At 35.0% G+C, this 23,037-nt stretch overlaps 2 protein-coding genes across 3 annotated transcripts in view; one reads left to right on the top strand and one right to left on the bottom strand.

The window, feature by feature from the left end:
• Window positions 1-4,644: 4,644 nt before the first annotated feature.
• On the top strand, window positions 4,645-14,453 carry BMI1_1 (Polycomb complex protein BMI-1). 2 transcript variants are annotated; one of them, XM_051216283.1, is made up of 4 exons: window positions 4,645-4,691; window positions 4,732-7,056; window positions 9,216-9,641; window positions 11,558-14,453. In XM_051216283.1, exons 3-4 carry the CDS (start codon window positions 9,344-9,346, stop codon window positions 12,319-12,321), a joined length of 1,062 nt encoding a protein of 353 aa, XP_051066859.1. In that variant the 5' UTR covers window positions 4,645-4,691; window positions 4,732-7,056; window positions 9,216-9,343; the 3' UTR covers window positions 12,322-14,453. The 2 variants fall into 2 exon arrangements, with proteins under 2 accessions (XP_051066859.1, XP_051066860.1); XM_051216284.1 differs by lacking the exons at window positions 4,645-4,691; window positions 4,732-7,056; window positions 9,216-9,641 and adding an exon at window positions 11,211-11,512 and having other exon boundaries at window positions 11,558-12,803.
• Window positions 14,454-14,730: 277 nt separating this feature from the next.
• MGAT2_1 (Alpha-1,6-mannosyl-glycoprotein 2-beta-N-acetylglucosaminyltransferase) overlaps window positions 14,731-23,037 on the bottom strand; it is a 34,578-nt gene continuing 26,271 nt past the window's right edge. Inside the window, exon 11 of the mRNA XM_051216281.1 lies at window positions 14,731-16,042. Within this exon, the coding sequence (XP_051066858.1) occupies window positions 15,769-16,042 (274 nt within the window). The 3' untranslated portion in view covers window positions 14,731-15,768. The remainder of the gene's footprint in view (window positions 16,043-23,037) is intronic.

Below are 23,037 nucleotides of genomic sequence, written 5' to 3'. Positions count from 1 at the left end.
TAGATATATTTGGTGTTTATTTCTAGACTGTACATCTATCACTGACCATATTTCAAGATCATTGTCAACAAACAATTTCACCAGCAATAACATCAGTAACAGGTTAGCTAAGTGCCTGAGCTCGTAGTTGCCCGCAAAACAGCAGTACACAGTCTCAAAAGATGAGTTTTCGGTGTCTCAATTAAATGTTCACAATCCTTTTGACAACTGGGACTTTTAGTTTATCAGACACTGATTCTGATTGTGTGCCTTCCTGTTAAATAAGACGCAGATGTGTAGACTAGCGTCGAGTCACAGTTGACTATAAACACCACTACAAAGGAACGCGTGCCAAGATATCCATAAAAACCCCGTGAAGCCAAATATCAGAAGGCAGTAAGTGGGCCAAATCGAGATATATTTCCTGGCGATCTCGTGGTATCGAAAGGATACCGAGATCGTGCCAGGATACAAGCTTGGTTACAGAACGTAACCGAATTTCCACGAGGTCACAATCAAAGTAAGTATAATGCATGTTTTTAGCACAGTTAAAAAAAGAGCACATTAAACAGTCACTGGTACAATTGGTTATAATAGTAGTTGTTTTCAATAAACCAAGCATGTTCTCGTGACAAAAGTGCGTCACTACAGATGCATGGTAATACTTAAATGGGGGCAAAATAATAATGGCATTGACGTACAGCACTAAGCCCATATGATGCTTTGCACAAGTAATAGTAGCTGACCTGATCTAATATTCATGAACTCAAAGTAAATCACAACTGCACAAATTCTTTGCTAAAAACATGTAATTTGGTCATTTATCTATTCCACATTTCTGACTAAATTCATTACTATTTTCTCATTTATAATGCAACAGGAGTTAGCCTTTACAGATCCTAAGAACTGTTTCGCCCTTAGAACTATGGCCCTATGAAACTGTTTACGGGGGATCCAACTAACAGCAGATTATAAAAAGAATGCTGGATGTCCATTTTAGTATCATAACCACTTCCAGTACTTTCTGAGTTACTTCTTTTACCCTTTCGTTTAGAAAAAATCAACAGAGACTGCAGCTTAACATTACCAATCCAAATTTTGAACGGGGACTTCGTTTAAACCTTTGTTTGATATTCAATTCTTAATGAAAGTTCTTGAATAAATTTTTGAATCTAATGCTACTTTGTTTCATCTACTTAATCGTTGCAGGAAACTTGTGATAAGCGAGCCTCTCAGCACCTAGTTCATGTGTTCAAGTGGTTGTGGACTGAATAGAAGAAGCTTTCGCTTAACAGGCTTCAGTGTCTAGTAGCAGGGGATCACCAAATCCTCCAGGCAGGAACCTAGGTATGTTAACAATAAAAGAGGAAAAAGAAGTTGGTAAATCATAGTGTGATACTATCCTTAGTCCTTAAGAATAGATCCAGTTGCCTCTTAAAGGACTCCTGTGAAGCCGCTTGGACTAGTTCGGCGGGCAGCGAATTCCAGCATTCGGCAACTCTTAAGGAGTAGAAGTTGCGTCTACAGTCCGTTCTGCTATGTTGTGTCTCTAGTTTCTGGGACTAAGCTCAAGTAGGTGTTTAAGAGTATGTTCAGAAGTGTTAAGGATACTGTAAGCAATTAGAAGGTCACCTCTAAGACGTATATACTCTAATGAGTAGAGATTAAGTGATTGGAGGCGCTCTTCATAAGGTGATTTGGTGCATATCTTCGTCATTTTCTTGGGAAACCTTCAGGCTCAGGTCCTCTCACAACTTATTCTAGCCACCATGAATTGCCACGGCAGCTGATGGATGGACACGCGTTACACATCCTGACCGTCCCTGCGTCTAATCTCATAGCTTCTTATTCAAATGTCATATGATAAGCAAGTAATGCCTCTACCGACACTAATGGAACACGAGTAACTCAAAGGCACCTGTATGGTACCTTACATTGGTCTACGCACTCAGATCTTTAGTGAGAATATTACTACAGTCGTGCTAAAAATCCCATGAACCCCCTACCTCCATCAAAACAAATAAGTCTGTATTTGCTGCATTTAGCAATTTTATTTTTCAGAAGTAAGATATAACAGTTAGAATTGGAGTAAAATGGCAGTATACAGCAGATGCACGTTTTACATGTCTTCATCGATTAACTGAAATAGAGAATACGGATATTAGCTTAACAGGTTTATTTAGAAAGACTAGTGTTTACTTTGAACTTACTGCGTGAGAAAGTTATACTGGAACTATGAATAATGTAAGAATCTAGTCTCCCAGGGCGTACGAAGCACTCAAACTGGAAGTCAGTTGTCCGAAAATAATTCGAATATGAAGGTGAGAACTTGCAAGTACTTTTCATCGTAAGGGTGAACATATTAGGTAACGGCTGACATCATACCGCAAAACAACACAAATTTGCGAGTGGTGAAATATGATCTATAAAAAAGTGAGCTTAATAACAGTTAATTACCTTTTTACCCCCTGATCGTGACCCTTCGGCTTCCTTTTGTGGCCAAAACAGCAAACATACAGTGCACACTGATAGCAGATTTCTGGCTTTTCAATGTTAAGCTTGTTTTAACGCACTACGTAATGAGTACAACCCATCCATTACTGCTTTATGGCATATTTTTTATAACAAACCCTCTGCAATAGATTGGTAGCATCTGTGACTTCGTCTATGGTTGTCGGAAGTCTGGGTCCTTTCGAAAACAATACTGATATCCCCTACTGCTGGGCACTCAGTAGTACTTTGACTCGTTGGTGGGATAGTGTTGTCCTTAATACTGAAGAAAATTAAAAACCATAGATTGTTTCCTTTTATTGTGCCGATAACATCATAAAGGACAGTTAGGAACGAACATGCGGACAGTTAGTCACAATCGGCAGCAACAATTATTTTAGCTAAAAAAACGAACTTCCGCTTTGGATATCCAGAAAACAAGTCAAAACAAAACCGATTACCATTTTAAAACATAAGACTAGCCAGCTTGGCTAAAGAAATACATTGACTTGAGTAGAAGCAGCAAAAAACAATGCTGATTCGAAGTAAGTTTCACAACAACATATAGAACATTACACTAACTGCGGCACTTTAGCACACTGAAACATTAAATTACATAGCTACACAAAAGAAATAGCTGAAAAAAGCACAGAACGAAGAAAGCCGACCGCCATTGCTTACAAAGATGGCGGATATAATAATTCCCGCTTCATTCTGATTGGTTACTAAGCTGAAGGCCACATTTACGAGATTGAGTTGCGTTTAATAGCAGCCCACCAGTAACTATTTGATTTTGCACGTAAAACGGGATGCTTCATGTAACATACTGTTATTTGAAAATGTCATTATTAATATGAACAAGCATACATAATTGGGGTAGATTTGCTACCAATATATCATTATGTGTGCGAAAATATATAGAATAGACATAAGCAATACTTTCTTCAGCTACAGCCACTTATTTCAACAGTACTTGAGTGATGAACTGCAAAACCTTAGGTGTTTGAAACCTCAGTAATGTGAATCGATGACTCATCAAAGGAAAAGTAATTCTAGCAACCCAGAAACAACGTTTTATTCCAAAACGATAAGAAAATAATAAAAGTGGTTGGTTAGCTGTAAGATAGTGTTCATGTAAGAAATACGAAAATATCTAACCGCTAGTGCCAGAAACAATAAATTTCCCAAAATAATAGGACCCGTAGTTTTATTTTTTAAGGCTAGGTTTAGGCAGTAAAAGCAAACAGAATCAACTAATATTCACTAACTTAAAATAGCAGCCACTAGAAATAAAAAATGTCAAAGGCGACTGATGTGTAGACGCTTTAGAAGTGCCGAACGACATTTAAAGGCTGAAAATATAAACAAAATGAATCATTTCAATCTCAAAGTCATCGAGTGAGGAACAAAACGTGAGAATAAAGGTATCAAATTTTGACGTCTCAGGGCAAAACAAACTGTTATCGTCACGCTCACTAGTAAGCGTATGGTCCGTAAGTACCCTACAATAGTAAGAGTAATACATAAATAACTTAATTATTTACGGGCTGAATCAGTGCATATAATCGGGCGATATCAGCTTGCTGAACATTTATCGTACTGAAAACTTATTCACACAACGCCGAGGGATTTTTCTCGTAAGGTACTTCTTGCCACCTGATGTGTCGTACTGGATACTAATTGCTCACAAAAGCCATCCAGTTAATTTCGGCCTGTCGCAAAGTCAGTGTGCATGTCAAATATTTGAATGACTGGAATAACGAAACCAGATTTTTTTGAGAGTCTCAAACATTTACATAGGAATCAGAAAAATGTAAGGGGAATTGAGGTTAACTGACTTGCAGGATATATTTTTGGATGATAGGATGAGGTATCAAAGTGTGTAATTGTTAACTGTCTAGTTATCTAGGCAGATGTGTTCCAAGGCTAGTTGAGTCACCATCTGGTGTGGATGTTTGGCTTAGCACCCTCATCTAGTGACGTTTTCAGCAAGGCCGAGATGGTCAACAGCAGTGTTAAATGTTTGTGGATTACTTAACACTTAACACAGTATCAAGTTGTGTATAAATTGGTTTAGATTTATTACTTGTTAAAACATTAATACTACCATCTGATGACAATCGCCACCAATTATTCTATGATATGGGCTAGTGATTATGAAATTGGACGTTCTATGGATCTTTAGCGGTTAACTTGCAGTTGGACGTTTCAATTTGATGAAGGTATGTTCAGGCAACCTGATTTTTATTGCCGCTGTCATAGGGCTTAGTGTAATCCTGTTATCGGAACCAGATTTTGAATCTTTAAGTTATTTCAAATTGCTAGAACTGCTTTTCTACCAGAAGAGCCATGTAATAGGAAAACACATTTGGATAATTTTTCATTACAATGTGATTAAAATCATGATTTTGATATACTGCTAACTGTCAAAAGTTTTCTTAAGGAATTAAACGACTCATCCTGTGATTGCGGGTGTTATTTATTTTTTATGATTTGTCATTTATTCTAAGCCTACATAGCTACTCATTAACAGTTCAGACGTTAGCTTACTGTAGTAAACCTAGGTTACCTAATACTATCCCTTGGTTTTCGTCTATCTCATCCATGACAGATCTTAGTGATATTTTGCACCATAGCCATTCATTCGCAATTAATATGGCATAATTGCCTATCAGCATAAACAGCTACCCAGGGTTATTACTATTCATAGAAGAGGAGCTTTTCTGTGACTAGTTGGAATACTTAAAGTATCAGCGAGTCAGAAGAACTAGAGCTAATTCAAGGGTTCAATCATCTAATGATGCCGAGTTGTTTTCAATCAATGGTATATCATTGTGTATTTCTTTATCGTCTTTCGCAAATTTTAACCATCTAACGAGATCAAGTGATCTAGGAAAGTAGATTTGTGACCTGTAAATACAGTATGTCGACATCTGGATGGTGAGTCCTATCCAACTTTGATCTGAGGTGCCAATTTTTGTCTTCTGGCTTCACTTCAAATGTATTTGTTATTTTGAATGCTCCGACCGGGCATCTAGGAACAAAGAAGAGTCGCTTAAGTGTCTAATAAGGACTTACTGGCCACAGGTCAGATTGCGATGACTGTCTCCTGAAACTTTGCACAGCCTACGTGTTTCTAGTCTTAACTAATTTTCGACAGTCATCGCTATTAGGTACTTGCCCTCTGTAAGTCAAGCCTGAATCCACTGATCAAATCACAATCGACTATTCTTAGTGTGTTCTCACACAAGGCTGCTGCTCCTTTAAGAGTACTTATCTAGACTTATCATTGGTTCGGTTTGCTTCAAGCTTACTTTACACTTCAGCGGTCAACAAATTCGTCGTCCTAAAACGTTTGATGTAAGTAAATTGGTTGCACTTTCTGTTGCACTCAGATGTCAAGCCGTTTTGTGTTCAAGATAAGCGACCGATCCCTCGGAAAGTATATGTAAGAATTGGCTAAGTTTGCATGATGCTATAAAGATGACGGATCACATCTGGTGGTATGGCGAAACATCCTGCATATAAGCTCTGGGTTTCTTCAGGATCCTTACAATTCCTTGATGTGTACCAGTCAACTCTGGCGAATCATACATTTAGCGATATATAAAGATTCTTACTTTAGGAAATTTCCTAAGGTTTACCTGAGGAAAGCTGGTGGTCTCAGAGCGCTACCGAAATAGGGATGGCTGGATTACATGGTAACTGCCGGAAGCTATTTCAACTCATCTGAGCCACGGGTGGCAAAAACGCCTGATGGATAAGTGAGACAATTTGTGAAATCAGTGGTACGCTAAGCAATAGCACTCAACGATGTCGTGAACAATAAGCGGAGCATTTCAGTCTCTGTTGTCTTAGAGGCATCAGGTTGAACGCCTTGTCCTTTTCGGTTCGTGGTCACCGATCTACTAATAAAAACGAAGGTTCTCAAGAAACCCCAACTTGCAGAGTATGTCAGTTCACCAGGTCCAGATGACCTCTCCGTAGTCTTCTGAAGGATAGTGGAAAACTAGGTAAGGAACCAATTGAGTTGTTTGAGAAAGTGAATGTGTTACAATTTCTCGGGATGAGGCAATCATCATCCTCATCTTTAAAAAGAGCTTACGCCATCAATGCAGTAACTATCGTGGGATAAGTATAGTTCTGGTTGGATCTAAACTATTGACTTTCGTCATAATTTACAGATAGTTCAAAACCCACAGGACTGTCTCACTAGGCGTGTTGTGGTTTCCGACCAGTCCGCATATTTATTAGTCACATCTTCACTCTAATAAATATCAAACCACCACTATACTTATCACAGACCAGCAATTGTTGTGTTTCTTGATATCGGGGCCTCTTTTGATTCATGAGTCATAAACACATAAATATTGGTACAAAGGGTGACGATTATCTGTTGAAGAAGAGTGTGTCTGTGTTTATTAACGTATTAACAAGACTCTATTTGGAAACATCCCAAGCAGAACGAGAGCATACAACCACGTCTTTCTATTGCTTTACCATAGGAATGGGTTTAAACAAGGCTCCCCAACATTACCATTCATCACATTCGTCATCGTTGACATTCTGGGAAGAGCTCAGATACAAGTATGTAGTTCATTTATCATTATTGCTTATTTAAACATAAAAATTGGTATGAGGCACCAAATAGATATGAACCACATACTGGCATACTGCCCGGGTGCCCAAAACGAAGGAGGTGGTTTCTTTAGGGCGCCACACCCCGAACCTTTGACATAAAGGTCTAATCCACAAGACAGTGGAGCGACGTAAGGAGTTGCATTCCCATGGTAGCCGGCGATTAATAATTGGTTCACACACCTTTTGTTCCTTCAGGATACTGGAGCCCATGTTCACCATCGGTTTGGAATCAGGGTTTCCCAACTCCCCTAGATGGACTTTCCGTGTCCACCAACTCGGTTAAAGCGCCGGACATTCACTTTTTGTCCTTTCAATTTAGCAAACAACAGTAATTTGGCGAGAAAGCAGTGAGTAGGACTTCCCTGGCAGTGGTTGTATGCACGTGGTTATGTGAGAGCATTTCGGGAGGGAGAGTTGACTCCCTACTCTCGGCCGTACCAGGGCATTTTGGGGCAAGTATGTAGTGAGAGATGTAAAGTCGTTACCCCGAGAAAGACCTTGATCTTGAGTATGCGGATGTACTTTATTTATTTATTTGAACACAAACATTAGTACAAAGAGGCACCGAATACATATGCACCACATAATAAAAATGAGGATGTGAATAGATAGAGAATGGAGAGTGAGTATAAAGAAGAGAAACAGTGGACATAATTTAGTGTATGAGAGCGAAATAGCATAATAACAATAGGAGAAGCAGTTCAGTTAGGAAAAGTGCAACCAGAAAGAATTGTTTCAGTTAGAGAAGTTACGTTCACTATTGTGAAGTAAAATAAAGTTATAACGGGATCGCCAATTGCAACACCATGTTAGTAATACTGACGTTCGTCAATGTGTGTTTGGGCACAATTGAGATTCGGTTAGTACCTTCACTTCATATTCAGTGGCTTAAACATGTCCTAAAAATGTCATCAAAAGGGTTCTCATTTTTATTTGCTGACTCTGGAACTGGTTAAAAAAGCAAATGTGGTCAGCTTATGACAAGGGGCAGTATAGAATTGGCTCTTAGCGACCCATCAAGGCTTTGTGGTTGCGATCCTAGAAATGGTGCAACGTAGTGGTTTGAAACATTATCAGACAGCTCAGAATAGATAAAAATAGCGATGTAGGTGTAGCTATCTTTTACGTTCTTCGCAAAACTGAGTAGAATCCCCTTAACTGAAAGAAACCCTATTTTGGTTGTACTGTTAACTGAAATTTACCTCACAGTACATACTATTAGTGTCCACTTTATTTATTATATATCCTTCCTTTCTAAATACACTCCATCCCCCTCTTATTTTTCTCACAGCGTCATCTCTGTATTTCGCGTGAAGCATTTTGTTTGTATTACTTAGTTGTAACAGATTTTGTGTGCATTAGGTAAGTAAATTTAGTCATTGCTGTATTAGGTACAATTCGCACTTACAGTCAATACACATAAGTCATTGTACTCTACAAAGTTGGTCTTCGTAGTCATATTAGTATTGAAAGTGCTTACTGTAGTTCCTGATTATGAATGAATGGGAGATTCTTCTAATACGAATTGGGGTCTACGAGAATTGAATAGACCCGAAAACCAATGCGTAATACTTCAATGATTATTCCGCGCATGATGGCTTACAAAGAAATCTTTTACAAATAGTTTATAGACAAAGACCCCAGAGGAATTGAATTACATTCACTTATATATATTTGATTTAATAATTACAAAATTTATTAATCTAAGCAATCGTCACTTGAACACAAACTCACTGTGCATCAATTAATACGATGATGCATTGAAAATAAAGCAAGTTAATTTCATACTAAACAAATCGATAGGACTATAACACATTTTAAGTCAGTTAACGGAGTACATTTCAAATCAATTCGTAAATTGTAGAATTGATTTGTTCTTAAATGCAGTATATAGAACTCAACATCCCCAAATACTAGTTTTAGTCTATATACTTGGTATCGTCAAATATAGCATTCCTCAAATCCATTTGGATTAAAAGTGTAATATCACAATTTGTTTATATGAAACTGATTTTTTCTAAATAAATAAATAAATAGATTCTAGACCTTTATAAGAGATTTAACGTTGTACTGTGCTTTACTTCTCCCTCTTTATATTTTTCTAGACATTTGTTCCACCTGTTTGTCTGTCAAAATAAAACCGTTGACGTTTATTCATCAACAACCAATGCTTGTTAAATATTTAGTTGGCTTAATAATTCCAGCCTAAATGTTCACAGTCATTTGGTAAATCATGCATCGAGTTTCGGATGTTCCGGTCATTCTGTTTAATCCATACTTAACGTGTAATCTTTGCCAAGGCTATTTAATCGATGCCACGACAATTGTTGAGTGTCTACACTCTTTCTGCCGCAGCTGTATCTTGACTTATCTCAAACTGAACACAACATGTCCGGTTTGTGCGACACTTTTGCACAAAACCAAACCACATTGCGCAATTCGGCCTGATCGTGCACTACAGTCCATCGTTTACAAGCTTATACCGAATTTATTTGAAAAGGAAATGCTATGTAGAAGAAAATTTTATGAGGGTGAGTATTTATGTAGTAAATTTTTGTTGAATTTTAAGCAAATTTCGACGTTTCGACTTTGTTGATTAGACGTTTGACCTTATAGTGTGTTACCCTATGTATTGTTGGGTATACTTTGGTGCATCATAATTTCTTAGATTGGTTGAGGGTTTTTCCTACATACAAGTGGGGTAGAGTCGTAAAATGATGGAAATAGGAAAAACCTTTTCAAAAAACCCACGTCTTGTACTAATCAATATTTTTATGTTTCTTATTGACAAAGTCCAGGTGTAAATGAATAGAATTACATAATTATAAACTTATTGTGTTATATATTTTAAGAAAATATTTGTTAGACAATGTGATAGCGCAACACTGATCCGATTCCTAATTCATTAATTTCAACACATCATTTTTCATGGCCTGGAAAAATAGTTCAGTCAGTCAGACACAATCAACCTAAAGCCTGGGACAAATGAGCTTCGGTCAACGTTTTGATATCACATCAATACAGTGAGATGAAATTAACAGGGTAAATCGGCAGTCCCAATTAACGGAAGAACTAAAAAAAATTCAAGCTCAACAGTTAAGTCAGACTCAGTTAACTAGTAAGTTTTGTGGGAGTGTTTGGTTTCTTCTGACGAGCTCTACTGTCGTAGACATGAAACTACAAAGTGAGAGTAAATGGATTCGTTCAAAGTTACCTTCAAGACATTGGTTAAGTGTTAGAACTACAAAGGGAGCTATGTTGAAGTTGTAAGTCGTTGAAATGGGACCTAAGGTAGTATATTTTCAGATGGTGGAGATTTGTAGCTCAGGTGGATGATTTTGATGGAGTTTTGTTCTCTGAACTGGATGGTTTGGTGGTGGTTTAAAGTCAAGAAGAACCAATCAACATCGAGGTCTACAAGACAAGCTGTGAACCACATGTGGAGAAATTCGAACACTTCACTTCTACCTGAAGTTTGTGTTGATGATATCGTTCAGAAGAACGATGAAAGATCCACACCCAAACCATCCAGCTCAGAGAACAAAACTCCATCAAAATAAGGTAGTATATTTAGTAAACTGTTATGTTTAATGTTTGTGGATACTCTGTTCATTATTTTGACTCAGCATATTTTTATGTCCAATTTTCTGTGGAAAAGTAGGTTGAAAAGTTTCTAATACTAAGCATACCAAGGACCACAGTGGCCAATCAATGTTAATCTAGGTTCTGAACTTACAATTAGAATTGAATCTATGTAGCTGCCTACCAGCCACTATACATACTGTGGCTAATTTACATCCGATTTCAGCTCTTAAATTATATATATATATATATATATATATATATATATATATATATATTCAGCACAGCTACTCAACTATTTTATGATCGATATGGATAACCTCAACTAAAACTATAAATTCGGGGGTTTAGTATTGTTAGCGGGACATAGACTAGATTAAAGCATGCTCAATGCATGATTGCTTTGGTGCACGCTGATTGGCTAATTCTTATCCAATCAGCACTAGTCGATAGTTGGAGAATATTCTGGAATCTTTTTATGTAAAAACTATAAATATACTGACGTTTTTCCCTGTTGTGCTTCTGACTTGCTTCTTGCTTCCATCTAACCTTGTTATTTGGAATATAATCTCCTTCCTGTTCAACCGTGTTCTGATTTGGGGACTTGTCGAGTGAATCGGTGTCCAAGAATACTAAGCAATAAGAATAGCTGGGTCATTACCGTAAGAGAGAGAGAGTTATAACAAGTATCGAACGTTTTTCCATTTCCATTTCTGTGGGAATTCGATAATATATCGATCAATAAGGTCTTTTATATTTTCCGACACCTCAATGATTCATGTTCTGAATTATGAGATGCTGGTCAATAGCGTTGGTCTATGTAATGTCATGTTTAACTTTATCTGTCATAACTTTAACTTTGCAGATCATCCTTCATGTTACACCCGATCTTTAAGTCCTGAAAAACGTGGTGATTTAACCCTGAATACTTATGTACTCCAAGAAGAAGATCGTTTAAGCGTTGAACTTCGGTACTGGAATCAAAACGAACATAAGAATAATGGTTGCTCAAGTAAAACTTCTAGTCAAACAGATTCAATTAGCCCGATACTGCCTGTTATCCCCCCTACATTTTTACTCTGTCCACCTGAACTTACAGTGGGACATATTGAAAAGCTGATTCGAATGAAGTTCAATCTTAAACCCAGTGAGCATGAGGTTTCTGTTTTCTTTTCAGTCGACGATCTTTTTAATTCTAACTATACACTATCAGATCTTGCCTGCTTGTATGCGTGGCGTCGCCAACAGCCTTTTAAATTATATTTTACAATAAAAGAAACATCGAGGCATGGATTTTCTGTGTTTATGGAATCGCAACCCCCTTCAACATCGAGTAACCTAACTCATAGTATTCTGGAAAAATCTAAAATATGTCCCCAGAATAATAATTCATCTTGGTCTGTAAAATCCAAATTCAGAAATTTCCCCACAAATTGCCTTCGTAAACGACATGTGAATAACTCTGATGATGAAATGGAGACTACTCCACTTGAAGTCTCTGCGCCAAACTCACAAATCTCATCACAATCATCCTGTAAAATATCACTTCCAACACAGTTCATAAAATCTATAAGCTTATCATCTCCTATGCTCAATACTTCAAGTTCTGTTTGTTCTTCGCTAGCCTAAAATTTAACTTACGTCCTAATATTCCATAACTAGTCATTCGGATTTATACCTCTGATGTTGCTTTATACTTTCGACTCTGATTTTCTGGGTATATTATTGAAATTTTATTTATTCACATGGTTTTTTTGGTCATTGCTTTGTAAAGTCTCGTCAAAATCTGGAATAATATTCCAACTTTTGTCCTAGTTTTGTACTAGGGCTATTGTAAATTGTATATTTATCTTTCTTTATATCATTGTTAAGTTCAGGCCCTTTTTCTACTTCATACCATAAAAAGATAATTAGTTTTCCGGTTTTTAAAACTTGATACTGTTCTAAAATAATTCCTTTAACGTTTCAGATTCTTTTTCTGGTCTTTTTTACTGTGGTGTTATACTATGTGCATTGTTGATCCATTTTCAGTGTGATACAAATTGTGCGGTCCATGTTCTTGGTTTGCTGAATTTATAAAGCTATATTGAAATAGATGTGGTGACCGTCTATTTAATGTCTCGTTTAATATAAAAAAACGGCAATTTAGGGTTCCTAGTCAATTCCTGAGAGATATGCAACGTGTATTTTTAAAAATAGGTTTCATTAAAACGAATATAACATTCTTACTCTTACAGTGAATAGTAACTGTCTTGCAATTTCTTAAATTGTTAGTTTTCTTTTAGTTTATCGTCAATGACATAAGCAGTGCTGCATGTTCCACCTTCTTTGACACCTATAGTTTGTAAACATTCAGAAAAGATTACTTCCTTGTGACTGAAATACTGATTAATTTAATGCAATAACAGCAATTATCTACGCCGAATGTGCTGTACTGAAAAGGTGGTTATTTGACATTGTATTTTCAAATGCTTGACTAAAGATTTTAAACTCAAATCCACGTCGCTTATAGTTTGGAAATACAGGTGATAGTATCACTGTCATACGAAATACTTTACTCAGGGCCTCTATGAATCTGAATAGTTGGTTGTATTATCCTGATTACTTACGATACCTGGTAGTGTTTAATCTTTCATAATTCTTCTGAAACTGTATTGGTACATCTATGGAATAAGTGCTGCAGAAAGCCTGAAGAATTATTGCATTTATAATTTATGATATTCACTAGTACATCCGTGTATGGTTTGTTGAAAATATTTCGAGTTGGATATCTCCGTTGATCAATCCAATCACAAGGAAAAAGATTACCAGATGTAGTTGTCAAAAGATTTTCTTTAAAGTTTGAAATATCAAAGAAATATTATAGACTTGAATAGCTGGTTGGATAATTTTATCTGTATGTTATATGCGCAAATCAAACAAGATGTTTGACGAAACATTAGGACGAGATAAGTTGAAAGTTATACCGTAGATGGAACCGACTAAAGACAATTATTGTTTTTTAACTACCGGGAAATATACTTGACCTGAAATGATCTTTGTTCCTAATAAAGGTATTAATTTCACAGAAATAAGCGAAATAATACACAAAAACAAGTCCTTGTACAATTCGCTTTCTTTTAATACGCAATTTAAAATGCAGTCACTTTTGTCATAGCTTAAGTTGACTAACAGCATCTAACTTCAGCTGGACCGAATCTAATTCGTTCAACAGTTTGTTACTATCAAGACACAAGGTATGTAAGCGTACAAGTGAGTCATTCAAGTCTAGAATGAAATTATCCAAAATGTAGTCCTAGTGAACTCAATTTTTATGTAAACTTCAATAAATATAACACCATACTAGGTAAATTCTCTTCCATGTATGCACTTTAATTCTCTTAGCAGTTGGACAGGTTTCTAATAGTAAATTGGTATGCGAGCCAGGTTTCTAATTCAATCAATAACAGGTCCAGTGTAAACTCAAGCACAATTCATTGTGCTATAAATATGCGCGATCATTTAAAAAAACGGGGCTATGTAATTGTGTTCCTCCTTTTAGCTTCTCACTGGAAGTTGTTAATGACTGGTTTCCACAACGCTCTAGAAGGGATGTCGTGTTACTTTTGGAATGAAAAGTTTTCCATCCTAGTACTTATACGACTTCCGTTGACGCTATCTTCGAATTGAGCTCATACATACTTTTTACTTGTAAATTTTTATAATTAGTGAATTATCATACATTTACAGGCATGGTTTAAATAAGAGCATTTTCCAGACAGTTCTTAAGTGGTCTTTTTCGTGGACCGTTAATGGTTATATAGCCTGTATACACGAGTAAGTTAGTGGTTATTGATGTCTTTTCATATGCTTGTCATTGGAACTACTCTTAGAACATCAAGAGAGACTAGGAAACAGACATCAGCTAGTATCTCAACTCATTTTTTTATTATATTACCAATTATTTAGATAGAGTAATACCCAGCTAGAATATAGACTGGAAGTACACTTTTTAAAATTCGACTTCATCCCCGTGAGACTACAGGCAGATGTTATAGTGCCCAGATACCCGAAGGTAAGGTTGTGTGAATTCAGCGCATTAGGTAGATAAAGTCAACTGAATAACCATACTTTGGTTTAAATTTATCATGTATGGGAACATCGGAATTATCTGATTTGAAAATTCATATCTCTGACAAGACTAACAATATATTCTTAGGAATACATTTTTATGAACAACGACCTGCATCCGGAAATTACTTAATACCTTTCACTAAGCAAACCAATTATTCTTGAATTAGACTCTTTGACCCCCAATTTCTTTTACTACCACTGGTACTGTTCCTACCACTTTGGTACCTATCGTGACAATTTTCCTCACTGTGCTGATCGATGTAATGTTGCGATTTATACGGATGTGAGTATGTGCTAGGTCCTACGATACTACTTATAACTGACTGCTGAATTTAGGGGCGAAAAAGTGAATTCAAATTGAACAAAACAAAATAAGTATAATTAAGCAATTGATACCGTTCAAGTTTATTTCCTTTTTAAGTACTATCCTATTATCTTTCAAGATATAAAATAAAACGGGGAACTCCATTATAGCACAATTTATCTGAGCACTAAGTGAAGTACAAATTGGAAAGATAACCAAAGTTATTGGAAAAATAAATTACGAAAATCTTGTAACTAGGAAATTCAAACACATGTTGTGAAACAATAATATATAAAAGAACAAGAAACAATCAAACAAAGGGCATCTAAATGTATGAGTGTTACTAACTCAATCCCTTTATATATAGACGTTTATGTCGAGCAAACCTCAGACTATTTTAAGAGATAACAAAAAAGTATAACTTTATCTATTCAAATAGAAAATTCCTGGTAGAGGACGGTTGAACATTTAAGTGAGAAAGGATATAGATTTGAAAAAAATATATATCAGCAGTTAATTATATGAGAAAAATAAAATGGAACTCTAGAACATTTTTTATTTTCCAACAAGCAACAGTGGAAAAGTAACAAAAATAGTGAAAGATCAAACGGCAAAAAAAAAAACAGAACAAACAAAATTGAATAGTACGAGAAATCTTCCTAGTAAATAGGTGAATATTCTATCAATTTAGGAGCCCATTGAGTTAGTAATTTATTCCATTTATTAGAAAATAGACTTTGGCAAAGACTTCGATCACGTTCATCAGACCAACCACCATTAACTCGTTGTTTAACATTTTCAGTATGTATTTTTTCTGATAAATGTAGAGACGTCGGATATAATTTGGTCAATAATGGTCCATTAAACATTTGTAAAATATTTGTTGCCAATAATTCTGTTGAGCAAATATTTTTCTGATGATGAATACCTCGGCTAATAAAGTAATTAAAAATAATAGTGATACATTTAAATAATGCTAAAAGTTTAATTTATTTCTATGAAGTTAGTATACCGTAGAACGTTTTAATTCACAATATAATTTGACCATGAATGAAACTATCTCAAGATGAATATTTCGAAAAAGCATAAGTTACTGGTAAACCAACATGATATATTGTACAATAAAAAGAGGATTACTGATAGTTTTATATTATACACCCCATGAATTATGAAACTGTACTTATATACTATACAAATGAAATCAAAAGTAACACAAAAAAGTGGAGTAGGGTCACGAAAATTCTACACTAAATTCATAAATATACTGAAGTGTTCATATATTGAAGTAGTGGAGTTGACAATTGTTGCACTTGCCTCCTATTACAATAATTGTATGTATGTGGGTTATTAAGTAAGCCAACTAACTGGTAATTGGTTTTTAACTGACACACTGCAGTCAATGCATGTTAACAATTTCTTAATGCGCAATGAGCATAGACCTTTCTATCACACAAACATTGGGTAACACAAACTGGCCACGCGTATATAGCCTCTGTTAAGGAAGTCCTACTCAATGCCTTCTCGTGGCCTGGGTGTTTTTCACGAAATTAGGAGGACGAAAAGCGAACGTCCGGCGCTTTAACCGGGTTGGTGGACATGGAAGGTCCATCTACGGGGGTTCGGGAAACTCTGATTCCAAACCAATGATGAACATGGGCTCCAGTATCCTGAAGGAACAAATGGCGTATGAACCAATCGTTGGTCACCGGCTACCATGGGACTGCATCTCCTTACGATGCTCCACTACTTTGTGGATCAGACCTTCAAACCGAAGGCTCCGAGTGTGGCGCCCTAAGGAAACCACCTGGTTCGGTTTGGGCACCCGGACAGTATCACAGCCCTCACACATATCAAATGAGATTTGTGTGGCGCATATGTATTTGGTGCCTCCTTGTACTAATATCTATGTGTTAAAATAAATAAAACACCAACTACAGAAAGCAGTGATTTAAGTGGAATGCTGGATTTTGTTAAGACAGATCATAGCATATGGCCAGAAGTTGAAGATTGAGGTTTATTGTGGTATGAGTGAGTGGTTGATTACATGTGTAAATTTTTTTACGAATAGTTCTGAATCCATTAGATGAAATTTGATCATTAGACAGTCGACTGTTTAGTATACAATTTCAGCTTATGGTGAAGATTTCCGATTGCATCCTTTCTTATGGTAGGGGATATTGGTGCTCGGGTGATTTCTTTATATTGTTGTCGAGTTCTCTGAGCTCAACGGTTTAATTGCAGAGCTTTTACTGTCTTTCTGCATAAAATGAGTGATTACTTCATGCTGGAGTAATTTATTCGAAAAAGACCAACCAACAAAATGGTCAGAAGCTGACGAAACAAAACATTCAACTTGAATACCAAGACAAGTAAAGACGACGAAGCCTACGAAGAAAACCAATCACAAATAATGCTGCTAGAACAAACTTATTTAACACTTTTGGAATAACTGAGAAGCTCAATTCTACATGAAATAGGCACTGATGATGCTCAGAACGACAGTGAATGCTCAATAATTTAACTGTCTACCTCAGAACATCAAAAGTATTGGGTCTCTTTTGTCAACAGAATATATAATATTTTCGGTTGAATAATTCACATAACTGAAAATAAATATACCCAGCTACTGATATGAAAACTAGTGCTGAATTACTGTTGAAACAAAATTTCTTTCTATGCAAATATGATTAATTATTATATCAAATCAATAGTACACAATAATTTATTTTTATAAAGTATAAAAGAGACAACTATGCCATTTATTATGATGACGTAAAGTAACGTGATCCTAATACATTTTTACTTCATATTTTTTTGATTTTCAGAAATAACTGTAAAATTTAGTTATGAACTTTTACTTTCCCGAAAAAGATTTTCATATTTAACACACTACTGGACTCATAAATAATCAGGTTGATTATAACTAATGTACGGTCTAGAATAAATATGCATTAGCTAAAATTATCAAATCACATTAAAACAATCTGATAAACTGGTTGCTAAAAGAGCCAAAAATAATATAGTACCAATGTGACTTACTAAATGTTATGACTATAATTCGATAAAGTATGTATAAAGGAATATTGGAACTTAAGATCTAGAGTAAGATAAATAGTAACTGTATTCACTCTACTGTATAGGATTTTCAGTTATGTTGTCCAAAATCTCCAACCATTGATCACAGTGATTGATTAGACACCAATTAGGTAGTTTACACCTACCAAAAATAAGGTCCGAATAACAATCAATTATTTCATGGACTGGTATCACGTATCAACTTGATCATCTGCAGCTATTTTCCAACTTACTTCTACTTTAATCAACACTACATATGTCAAGATTACCAGTGATTAAGTATATTTAATCAGTTGCTACTCAGATATATGAATCATTATTATTGTGAATAAAATTCATTTCTATATGAATATTTACAATTCTGTTTACATAATTTTAGTTCACATATTAACAATGTTATATAATTTTATTTCTCATTATTATCAAAATAATTGTCTCACTTAAATAGACTCAGTGTAACATAACTTCTATTTGAACTTCAAACAATAGTTGTCTGGTCTATTAATCCATATATATTCAAATGTTCTAATACTTTATGCGGTAAATTTATGTATGTATTGTTTATTCTTAATTGTTTTTTTTTAAAAAAAAATAATTCTGCCATGAAATCGAAACTAGTAACTGATTGATTGATGTTAGCAGTGGAATAGTTACTTACCAATAAAACAGTCTATGCTGCTATAAAGAGACGAAATGAATGCCAAAGTATTAGTAATATCAATGATAGTAGAGAGTACTAAGCAAAGGGAATACGATCCAAGAAGAATGAATCAGTTTGTGGATTGATTGAAGGGTATAAAATAATTTTTAGGCTCAGAATCTGTGAATGAACAACCTACTCTTATCTCAGCGAACATCGGAAAGCGAGGTAAACAGTTGCTGGGCTTATGTAATACATGTTCCAACCACCTCAGCTAGTGAAAGTTCATAAATTAAACAACAGCTTTACCACATTTTAATTGCACCTTGCATCTAACCTCAGCTCTTCACACTTAGTAGTTCCAACATACATGAGGAACACTTGAAAGACACGTATAATTAAATACTACTAACCTACGAATGTTTTCTATTTTCAAAGGCCATGTTCAATAGCCATAAGGTGAAATAGGGGTGTTTTACTCTCTTCGTTGGCAGGCGGTCATCTCAACTATCCCACAGATGATTCTAATTGGGAAAGCCATATGGATTTTCAGATCCTACGCCGAGATTTCTTCGGAAGTCAGCTCACCAGGAATGATGAGACTTCCAAGATAACGTGTGCTATCTATGATCCATATAGTCGATGATGCAGACCATTCTTCAAGCATCATTTCGCATTTCAAAGAAAGAAAACGTTTCGCAAGAATGGTTGAATCAGAAGGCTTGTACATTATTTCAGAATATTCACTGAACAGGATTATGTCATCCGCGTATTCCATGCGATGTCTAAAAGTTAGGCCTAACAGTCACATCTAATTTATTGGGGATTGAATGACCTACTACCTAATTTCCTCCAATCGTCTACGATATTTGGTCTTGAATACTTTGTTTGTATTCTGAGCATAACTAGCTTGTTTTTGACACAAAAAAGAAAGTCGTCTGGTTAGTTGTCTCGTCTTCGATATCTGCTAATTCGAGGGCTTTAGTCAATAATACGGTCTTGTGAATAGCCATCCTTCGGTTGCATCATATTGTTGTGTCCATCTATCAATTTGCATTGTATTCAGTGATTTTAATAATCGTAAATGTCGTCTAGTCTAATCATTAAAAATAACCATAACAGTATTGCAGGTCGATAACTAAACCTCTCGTTAGGAGATCATTTTCTGAAAATTCAGCTGAAGAAAATGTTACTTTTAACAGTATTTCTATCATAAAATTAAGTAAAAAGTGTAAATAAAAGGTAGTTCTGACGAACACCACTAGAAATTATAAATCCGGATGGCAGTTCTGCATACGTTCCTACTTAGTAATTAGTGTTAGAATAAAGAGGCTTGATAAAGTTTATCTACTTCATCGGTATACCTTTTAACGATATACAATACCATGAAACCTTTTTACCGTCGGATTCGAAAGTTATTTTCCAGTTAATAAATATCACTATTATTGGATATTGGTAATTATGCCTGTATTTTATAACCTGAAGAACCGCGAATATTTAATCTGAACAGCCACGTTCTGGTTTGAAACTGGTCTGATTTTCTCGAGTTTTCTTTTCACGAGCCCCTGTTTAAGCATTCAATGATTATTAAGTTTAATGCTTTAAACACTACATCAATCCTTTATGACTATCACAAGAGGTTGGTAAACATGTGGTTTAACTTGTTTTTATGTACTAAATATTTAATGTGAATCATTCATACTACTACTAAAATTGTGTTAACATACAGAAGTAGTTATTTATCATCTGACAAATCGATTTACATCAAACTTCAAGAATTTAATTTTCTTATTTACTGACATTATAATACTGTTTTATTGGTAAGTAACTATTCCACTGCTAACATCAATCAATCAGTTACTAGTTTCGATTTCATGGCAGAATTATTTTTTTTTTAAAAAAAAACAATTAAGAATAAACAATACATACATAAATTTACCGCATAAAGTATTAGAACATTTGAATATATATGGATTAATAGACCAGACAACTATTGTTTGAAGTTCAAATAGAAGTTATGTTACACTGAGTCTATTTAAGTGAGACAATTATTTTGATAATAATGAGAAATAAAATTATATAACATTGTTAATATGTGAACTAAAATTATGTAAACAGAATTGTAAATATTCATATAGAAATGAATTTTATTCACAATAATAATGATTCATATATCTGAGTAGCAACTGATTAAATATACTTAATCACTGGTAATCTTGACATATGTAGTGTTGATTAAAGTAGAAGTAAGTTGGAAAATAGCTGCAGATGATCAAGTTGATACGTGATACCAGTCCATGAAATAATTGATTGTTATTCGGACCTTATTTTTGGTAGGTGTAAACTACCTAATTGGTGTCTAATCAATCACTGTGATCAATGGTTGGAGATTTTGGACAACATAACTGAAAATCCTATACAGTAGAGTGAATACAGTTACTATTTATCTTACTCTAGATCTTAAGTTCCAATATTCCTTTATACATACTTTATCGAATTATAGTCATAACATTTAGTAAGTCACATTGGTACTATATTATTTTTGGCTCTTTTAGCAACCAGTTTATCAGATTGTTTTAATGTGATTTGATAATTTTAGCTAATGCATATTTATTCTAGACCGTACATTAGTTATAATCAACCTGATTATTTATGAGTCCAGTAGTGTGTTAAATATGAAAATCTTTTTCGGGAAAGTAAAAGTTCATAACTAAATTTTACAGTTATTTCTGAAAATCAAAAAAAAATATGAAGTAAAAATGTATTAGGATCACGTTACTTTACGTCATCATAATAAATGGCATAGTTGTCTCTTTTATACTTTATAAAAATAAATTATTGTGTACTATTGATTTGATATAATAATTAATCATATTTGCATAGAAAGAAATTTTGTTTCAACAGTAATTCAGCACTAGTTTTCATATCAGTAGCTGGGTATATTTATTTTCAGTTATGTGAATTATTCAACCGAAAATATTATATATTCTGTTGACAAAAGAGACCCAATACTTTTGATGTTCTGAGGTAGACAGTTAAATTATTGAGCATTCACTGTCGTTCTGAGCATCATCAGTGCCTATTTCATGTAGAATTGAGCTTCTCAGTTATTCCAAAAGTGTTAAATAAGTTTGTTCTAGCAGCATTATTTGTGATTGGTTTTCTTCGTAGGCTTCGTCGTATAAGCGATCACTTATATGTACACTGTCGACTGTAGTATTCACACTTGACTGTACTGTGTGTACTAACGGAGATAAGGGTAAGATTTATAATCACTTGAACTAACGGTATGGATATCAGCTTTTAACTAGTCTATTTGTTTCAGTATTCTTTGGTTACATATAGGCCAGGTATTAAATTAGTTTGTATTAATATTAGAATTCACTAAATCGTTAGCCACTCTATTTCTTTACAAATCTGTTCATGAATGTAATTAATGCCATGAATTCTCTCCACGCTTTTCATAGTAGTTGTAAACTTGCGACCATTTTCTCAATGATCGTGTTATTTTTTAACGTTTACTATACACTTTCAGTTGTTCGTGATAAGTCTTCTAACTGAACGGTTGAATCGGCTTACTAAGCTCTTGTAATAACCCTAGGCTGAATCTACACGACAACTTGAGCATGGAAGAAAAGGTGCGAAGTGTGAAGGGGACACTTTACTCCAAGGTTACTTCATGTACACGAAGTAGAGGGTATTTATAGTATTTCAGATGGCTTTGGGAGGTTCAGGGACCATACTAAATATAGTATCAGCGCTGGTAATCATGCAGTCAGAAATATGACTTCACTTTCTAGATGTTTCTGAGAAACTTCTACTCAAAACTGACTGGGTAAAGTACTTCCCTGTGTTTTCAGGTTCCCTCTGAACATTTCGAGTAATACTTTGGATCTCGTCAGCACCTTTCTTCTTTCAGGAAACAAGACTTCATCTTTGAGTCTGCTTGCTTCACGATTAAGCCACTCAATTAAAAAACACAACTTCCAAAAGCAGTCACATGGTCTTTAATTCACTTAATGCAAATAAGGCAACAAATTTTTTTCTGTTTGTATATATTCTTTGGCAAATTAAACAGCATTAGTTCTGTAGTTTATCGCCATATAGGCTATCGGTGATTTTTAGCGATTTTTTCCCAAGTTGATCAACTTCATCATGAATCGCTCAAACTTTATGATATTTAAACCCTTTTCTGAAGATTCGAGAAGATTAC

The sequence above is a fragment of the Schistosoma haematobium genome, chromosome 4, assembly GCF_000699445.3.
Source record: "Schistosoma haematobium chromosome 4, whole genome shotgun sequence".
Classification (NCBI taxonomy): Eukaryota; Metazoa; Platyhelminthes; class Trematoda; order Strigeidida; family Schistosomatidae; genus Schistosoma; species Schistosoma haematobium.
The sequence above is the reverse complement of the archived record's forward strand: the minus strand, read 5'-3'. Positions and strand labels throughout refer to the sequence as shown.

What these genes read in the sequence shown, in the direction of transcription:
- BMI1_1 (XM_051216283.1), top strand. Translation starts at nt 9,344, where the DNA reads ATGCATCGAGTTTCGGATGTTCCGGTCATTCTGTTTAATCCATACTTA. An exon ending in TAGAAGAAAATTTTATGAGG is followed by an intron (nt 9,642 to 11,557) that starts GTGAGTATTTAT and finishes TTAACTTTGCAG; the next exon opens with ATCATCCTTCATGTTACACC.